Source organism: Equus przewalskii, chromosome 1 (assembly GCF_037783145.1).
Source record: "Equus przewalskii isolate Varuska chromosome 1, EquPr2, whole genome shotgun sequence".
In the NCBI taxonomy this organism is placed as follows: Eukaryota; Metazoa; Chordata; class Mammalia; order Perissodactyla; family Equidae; genus Equus; species Equus przewalskii.
The window spans coordinates 125,497,205-125,505,282 of record NC_091831.1 but is presented as its reverse complement, the minus strand read 5'-3'; the positions used below and the strand labels follow the sequence as shown (position 1 = coordinate 125,505,282).

General features: G+C 39.4%; 1 protein-coding gene across 1 annotated transcript; it reads left to right on the top strand.

Moving 5' to 3' along the window:
* Positions 1-248: 248 nt before the first annotated feature.
* C1H15orf61 (chromosome 1 C15orf61 homolog) lies at positions 249-5,484 on the top strand. The gene is made up of 2 exons (XM_008518117.2): positions 249-654; positions 5,261-5,484. The coding sequence occupies exons 1-2, from the start codon at positions 309-311 to the stop codon at positions 5,386-5,388; spliced, it is 474 nt and encodes a 157-aa protein (XP_008516339.2). The 5' UTR covers positions 249-308; the 3' UTR covers positions 5,389-5,484.
* Positions 5,485-8,078: the final 2,594 nt, after the last annotated feature.

The window sequence follows — 8,078 nt, the reverse complement described above, 5'->3', positions numbered from 1 at the left end:
AAACTGACAAAATCTCCCGCAGCCACCTCCCTGCCCAGCCCAGGGTCATCAACGACTGCGCGAGGTCTCGCAACGACTTACCCACTTGCCCGCCCCTGAGCCCCTTGCCCGCCCCTCGGCCCCTCCGCGGGACCTCCGTGCGCACGCGCCGCCGCGCTCCAGGGGCTCGCGCACCCGCGCGGCGCCCGTTGGGCGTCCCCGCCGCCCGCCCCGGGGAGCGGGCACGCGCGCGCGCGCTCCGGCGGTCCCGCCCCCAGCGGCGCGCGCCCCACGGCGGCCGAGGGGCGGGGGAGGCGGCGAGGCCGGCCATGGAGGCCCTGCGGAGGGCCCACGAGGCCGCGTTGCGGCTGCTGCTGTGCCGGCCCTGGGCCTCGGGCGCCGCCTCCCGCCCGAAGCCCCGCGCCTCGGAGGTGCTGACGCTGCACCTGCTGCAGCGGCGCCTCCCGCACTGGACCTCCTTCTGCGTGCCCTACAGCGCCGTCCGCAACGACCAGTTCGGCCTCTCGCACTTCAACTGGTCCGTGCAGGGCGCCAACTACCACGTCCTGCGCACCGGCTGCTTCCCCTTCATCAAGTACCACTGCTCCAAGGCCCCCTGGCAGGACCTGGGCCGGCAGGACCGGTTCTTCACGGCGCTCAAGGTCGTCAACCTCGGTGAGTGGCCCGGGCCGGTGAAGCACGTCCCGCCGCCGCCGGCGCCCAATGTTTGCAAAGCAGGCCGACGTTCTGGCTCCGAGGCCGAGACCCCGGCCAAGGTCAGCCCACGTGGGCGCGGGGGGAGCCCGGCCCGGCCCCGCCACGCTTCGCCGGGCGCTCTAGGGTTTCCCAGACACTGCCTCCGCGTCCCACGCACGCGGCAGCCCTCTGGGACTGGCCTTGCTCTGGTCTTCTGTAATCCCCACCCAGTAGGTGCTTGTAGGGGCTAAGTTGCTGCTGAATCGTTCCCCGGAAAGTGGCGTTTATCCACAGGCCTGTACTGAGGGACCACCCGCATCACCCCTGGGGAGGGGGCCTTCCGTCCTCACTTCCTGCAGCTCTTACCTGGGAGGACCCCTACACTGGCAGGAAGGAGGAGGCTGTAAGGAAACGTCGCCACTGGAAAGTGGCTCTCAAGTTAAGAAATGTCTTAGTGCACGGCAGGATTCGCTCCCGTGAACATCACTTTGTGGGTGCGTTCATATTATAAAAACTGGAACTGCTTTTTAAGTTTCTTTGCTTTCTTTATGTGAAATCCCAGCAAGTTCCTTTTACTAAAAGCACTAAAGGTTTTCACCAGTCATTAGCTTCCTCAGGTGCTAGGCCTAAAAGATATTTAAAAGTCTCTGCCTCTTTACTATTTCTATGTTTTCATGGAAATATTCGAATTCTGAGAGTATTTATTCTTGCAGGATGTTTATTTTCTTTTGAAAGACAGAAGAGACATGAACATTGACGTGGGTGTATCTTTTATAGGTCAGTGAAAAGTAGAGAGGCCTTAAGATGTTTTGAACCTATTAGTAGCTGATATCAAATTAATCCAGATTTCAGTAACCCAAAATCTAGACGTGGGAGCTGAACCATGTTACTCAACCAGTTTTTAAAAACCAGAATTAAGGCAAAACCCCTGTGTAGCTACACTAGTATTATATAACCTGATAGCTCAGTAAATTTAAATATAGTATGTGTGTTTTTGCTTAAAGTAACGGACATATGTCAGTCATCGGATTTTTGAGCCATTGCTCCACTGGGACTGTCCTGGTTCCGTCCAATAAGGAGATTATTTAGCAATGTGTACTCCTTTAAGAATATGTCTTATTTGGCTGATGGACTATATAGAGCATGCCTCCTAATTTTGAGGGTGATACAAAGTTGAAGGGTGAGGTGACTTAGAAAATTCAATTCAAAAGTATTTGGAAAGACTGGAGTGAGGACTAGATTCAAGAAGTTGTTTATTTTAGCATTTTCAGAATTAGAAGCAATCATTCCTCCCAAATGGAAAGAGTAATAGGTTAGGAAAAGTGTAACTGGAGTGTTACAGGTAAACCATGACATGAATGCCTTTCTTAAAGGTTTTCACCATTTAAAACCTAACACTTTAAGAACACCTTAACGATTAGGGGCTTCTCTTTTAAATATAAAGACATTCAAAGAAAAATAGGATATCCAGAACAATCTCACACAGAAAAGTAACACCTTTTGAGGGAAGAAACAACAGTTTTTTTATGTGGAAAAGAAGGCTGAAGAGTGATTTAATGGTCTTTGGAAATTCTAAAAATGCTGCTTAAATGGGAATAAGAGTTTTAAGTTAAACAAAAAGGAAAACTTTCTGCTCATGCATGATTTAATACAAATTAGCTTATACTGATAAAAGGAATTTTTTTCTGGACTTTTTAAAGAGTAGTGTATTCACCAATTGGCTAATGTTTATTTTGTATTTTTGTCTGAAGGTAGGGAGTTAGAGAATAGGATTCTTTCCTATTCTGTGATGTACAATTGCCCTTCTGGATCATCAAGTACATATTCTATTAATAAAAATATTTAGGATTTTATTCCTCTTCTTCCCTTCCAAATTAGTAATTATCAGAGTAATTCGCTTTTCCATTTTGGAAATAATAAAGATTTCTCTTTCACCCATTTGTTCCCTTTCTCCTCTGCCTTCCCTGCGGTGGAAGCCGAGGTTTTACTGATGGTTTATCAGTCTGGGTGTCCTGCTGGGAAGCAGATTGAGATTTAAGAAAAGCAACTTACCATTGGAATGAATGGGTAATCAGAGACTTGCTACGAAGTTCTAATTTTTTTTAAGTGCTTAATTTGACAGTGGTTTACCTACTGTTCAGCTGACTCAAAATGAATTATGCACAGAACTGACTTTCACATTCATTTTGATGTTATGATATGTTTCAGACAGTCTGGGAAAATTTAATTTTTCTGTAGACTTTAAAACATATGTTCTATAAATAAAATTATTTTTTAATGCGTAAATTAAATTGTAAGTGGCAGAGCTTCCCATTTAGTGTATTAGCGTGACTGCATTAAATAGCCTGCAGAAAAAAAGAAATAGAGAATTTCTGACTCCTATATCACAACTCCATCCCCTATCAAACAGCGTTACTAATAATGGTTGCTAGTTGTTTCTTAGTAAGAGATAACATAGTTATTATTAAGCTAGTAATCTTTGATCAGTCCTCCATTTTAGCTGAAAAAAAATATTGACCATTTATTTATGTGATTTTTTTTAAAGTATCAATATTTTAACTGAAAACTGTGATAACAGTTTTCAATACATGGCACCTGCAAACAAACTACTGCAAAACAAACAAGATTTTCAGTGTCACCAGCCATTCCTTAAATTTATGTCCTTAGCATTGGTTTAAAAGGCATATTTTATATATTTTACTCTCAGTATATTTAGAAAATTAATAATTGTTTCTAGAGCCTGTTTTTTCTTCCTCCAATAATTTTCAGCTTTTGAAGTTGTGATACCGTATTTTAAAAGTATTTTTATTTCAACTGCTCCCTCTACTCTTTGCTCACTTCTGTCTGTCTTGTTCTTCTCTTATCCACTCCCCCGCCCCACACCCTAGTTGTCTCTTTTCTTTTTGGTTAAATGATTTATAGATAGCTTTATGATGCTAGTTTTTGTGGATTTTTTTTGTGACATTCCCTTGAGGCATTTAGAGATTCTTTTTGCGTATTACCAAGGCAAAGAAGGCAGTATACTGTAAAAGATTGCATAGGAGTTCCAGGGAACCCTGTGACAATGACAAGCTGTGACCTAGTATATTCCTAAAAATAGAGGTGCCAGCCTGAATGGGCATTTTTGCCTCTTCTCATTGCCAGCTAGTGATGCTTCTCCTGATTAATCTTTGCCATCACAGTGGCTGGAATGCAGCTGCAGGGGATAAGCACAATGCACTTACACACTCAAAAAGAGCATAACACAACAAATGTAGTCTTGCAGAAAAATGAAAACATTTAGCAATATGGTTAGTCCTGAGCATGTGTTGCTTTCCCTATTAACTAGAAAGACAGTGATTTTCCAAATGTACAGCTTTTCTTTTAAATCATCATTTTTTCCCCAGCTCCTACATGGGAGCAATAAAAGTAATACTTGTTTACAGAATACAGTATTTGTTATTGATTCATGTGCCTGTGGTTTATACATATGTTTTTAATATGTTAACAGTCATTGATTTTAACTAAGTGCCTTAAAAAACACAGGAATCGTGAAAGTTTGTTTTGTGTCCAACATCGCATCATGTGAATGAGTGTTTAATCCACATCTCTGGGTAGTATGTATTTAGTGTCATGTGTCACAAGTAGCAAGTGATCTCAAATGTAACAGCAGAATCTTATCAAATGGAAATATTCCAAAGAAGAAACATGCTGTTGGAGCCTACTATAGACGTCTTTCAAATAGGTTGAAACCAGGTTGTTTTCAAATCAGTCGCAAAAATACTAACGGGAGTGTTTCTTTCTTCTCATGCCTGTTATTATACAAAAATCTTCCCTAGAGTTAGGTTTTGCCTTACTTTTTTTTTTTTTTTTTTTGAGGAAGATTAGCCCTGAGCTAACATCTGCTGCCAATCCTCCTCTTTTTGCTGAGGAAGACTGGCCCTGAGCTAACATCCGTGCCCATCTTCCTCTACTTTATATGTGGGACGCCTACCACAGCATGGCGTGCCAAGTGGTGCCATGTCTGCCCCCCGGATCCGAACCGGTTGAACCCCAGGCCGCTGAAGCAGAACGTGTGCACTTAACCACTGCACCACTGGGCCAGCCCCTGCCTTAGGTTTTGAAGACAGCTATTTGACCCAGTTTCTTTTATGTTGTACAAAAAATTACTTGAGCCATCAGTGTTACTGTCTAACTTAAAGTACAGTAAAGTTGGCCTAGTAATTTATGCTCAAGGTCAGTAATCAAGAGCACCTACAACTCAATTAATGAATAATCTCTGTTTTCTGATTTGTGAAAAGAGTATAGATTTACTTCATAATTACTTGGAGGTAATGAATTAGTGCTTGTAAAGTGCTTTGAATTAAAATTTATACCAGCCTATCTATAGTTTTAAAAAATCTCTAGGCTCACACAGTTGTTACCATGTTCCACCAACAGATGAAATACAGCTCTTTGATAGAGTCAGTGTTTACTCATATTTTTATATTTTTTAAAACTTTAAATTTGTTGACATTGCTGAAGAGTGCTATGTGATTTGTACCATGACCGATATATGGTTAATAAGTATTGATGTTCATAAATCACATATTCATTTGTTTTCTAGGTATTCCAACTTTACTATATGGACTTGGCTCCTGGTTATTTGCTAGAGTCACAGAGACTGTGCATACCAGTTATGGACCAATAACAGTTTATTTTCTAAATAAAGAAGATGAAGGTGCCATGTATTGAAAATGTGCACTGGAGAACATGAATATCTGGATTTTCTCTTGTGTGTATGTACAATATTTATTTTTGATCCTTTAAAATAAAACTTATGCAAACACCTTTTTCTTTCTGCAGTGTCTGGTTCTTTAAGATAAATCATTGCCCTCAAGAGGCAAAGCTTTTTGTACGTTGTTATATATTGCATACTCCGTTTAGCCAATGGGAACTACAAACACATGAAGCTTATACCAATTTTTTTCTAGAACTATGTTAAACTACAAATAAAAAATGTTTATAACCTATATGTAGATTCTATAGTTAGTTATTAACCATTTAAATTGGCTCTTTGAAGAGAAAACATAGACACTCATACCAGGGAGGAAGGGAAAAAATCCTTTATATAACATTGGAAAAAGAAGTAAAGGATTTTAGGATATATGGAGGAGAGAATATTATTGGCAAATCCAAAATTGATGAGAATTCTAATTGCAATCTGAAATCTAAACCATTCAGCTGCCATGATTTTAAATGGAAATGTTTCAAAGGCTTTATGCTGTTTACCTGGATGAGAGGTCCAGGTGTAATGCTGAAACTTCTTATTGTCTAAAGAATCAAATACCAGACTACTTTTTAAAAAATAACAACTCTGGTTAATGTAAATGTAGCCAGATGAATGAGATTAAGACTTATTAAAAGTTAAAATAGCATGCTGATAAAGCTGTAAGAACAATTAAGATCTAGAAAGAACCAGAAAAATAAATTTGGTAACTCGTTAGAAAAGCAATTAGCTGAAATGGTATATATCCATAGCCTTATTGGCAATGGGAAGTGGGCTGAAATTTTAAAGACCTGATGGCAGTTTTGTGTTAGAATTTTATTAAGTTAATTGCATTTTTGAAAGCAAAGTCATTAAAAAAAATTTATCCTTGGGGGTAGTTACAAAATACCCAGACGAATGGTAAATTTCAGAAATTTGGAGTAATTTAGGGAGAACTAAGTAGAAGTACTTAATTTCTAAACCAATGGCTGTTTCAGATTTATGATCTCTCCCATAATTACAAACATACATTATATATCATTTTATGTTAATGTTTTGTTGATACTCTGGAACATTTACACATTTTTGTAGCAAGATATTTTATAAAATTCATTCTAACCAACATTTGAGTGCTTACTTCTGGCAACTCAGTAGAGAAAGTGAGTGGAAGTGATTGAGGTGAAAGCACCAGAATAATGAAGTCATACAAACTGGCTTCGTTAAAGGTAGTCATTTTAAATCCGCTGCAGAGTGAATTGTTCTTCAAATATATGTAGTGTTCACTTGTCTAAAAGCAATTCTAAATAACACTTTAATCAAAGAAGTACTTAAGCCAATATATTTAGTCCAGAAGAATATAGTTGACACTAGTTAAATGAATGGCTTACACAAAGGAGATAGTGTTACATTAAGCTTCATTAATAATAAAACTGACTATTAGCATTTTGCAAGGAAGGCTAGAACTGATTTCCTCAGTAATGGGCAAAGTTAAATAACTACAGCTGCTAAGTTTTAAGTCAAATACTGCTCATTCATTGCTGCTGATCTTGTCAATATTTGCTGTAAAGGTTTGATCCCAACACAAAGCTGATAAAATGTTTTTTAATTATTAGACTATAAATACAGCTTCTCAGTAGGATTGTACTTCTTTTCACACTGGCCTGTTTGATTTCTGATAATGTGTACTGCTGACTCTGCTTACCTGTTTTTCAATAGCTACAGTCAGTGTGACTTCTTGTCCATATGGTGATAGGTAAGTCTCCTTGGAGAACGTCTTTGACAAACTACCCTATTGATCTCTGTAATTCTCTGCTGCTTGCAGCATTAAAGAGCGCCTTGATTTCTTGTCTGATGTGCTCACTGTGTAACAATTAAGCAAATGTAATATTTTCTTGTATTACATGAAAATCAATAGACCTCTTGCTCTCATGGAGTTGATCATGGTGAAGGATGAACTCAACAATGGCTAAGGGCACGGTTCAAATATTAAAATATCATTTATTGGATCTATTCAGTCTTGTGGTGAACCTTTTAGTTTGAAAAATGGTCCTTATTGAACAGTGATGGTTTAAGGTTTTTTTTCATTAAAGTTGGATATTATATCGAAGCATTGTGGCCTGAAAAGGATAAAGTATAAATGCTGGAAGTCAGGAGACAGATTCTATTTTTAGTATCAGTGCTGTCTTACTTTTTGACCTCAGGCTAATAACTCTACCCCTTTGTGTCTTAGTTTTTTCCACCTGTAATCTGAGGACAATACAAGAAACCGTTCTACCTTAAAATGTAACATGAATATGCTTGTAAGTGAATGTGAGTTTTACTTTTAAAACCGTAAAAGCTGTTTTTGTAATTCTCATTCTTCTGTTTCATATATATTTATATTTAAAATACTTCATTAATAAAAGGATTTTAAAAATAGAGGAGGAAAGCAGGACACACTGAAGGCCTTTTGCGTGAGTGTCTGTGTACCAGTTCTGAGTGGACCCTGCCCTTCAGGATATCAGGAGTTTTCTTAGTTGAGGAAACAGCCAAAGACAGCTTTCCTGCTGACACTTCTTTAATGGGATTTTTGTCTTTGGCAAAACTATTTTTTAACGATGTGTTTTTAGTATAGAATTTGCCTCTCTTCTATGGTTTTTTCTATACAAATCAATTACCAAATATTGGAAGAAATTTC

Bases quoted from the DNA above. Each gene is read 5' to 3' on its own strand.
- C1H15orf61 (XM_008518117.2), top strand. From the start codon at position 309: ATGGAGGCCCTGCGGAGGGCCCACGAGGCCGCGTTGCGGCTGCTGCTG. The intron at 655-5,260 runs GTGAGTGGCCCG...TTTGTTTTCTAG, and splicing joins GCTCAAGGTCGTCAACCTCG to GTATTCCAACTTTACTATAT.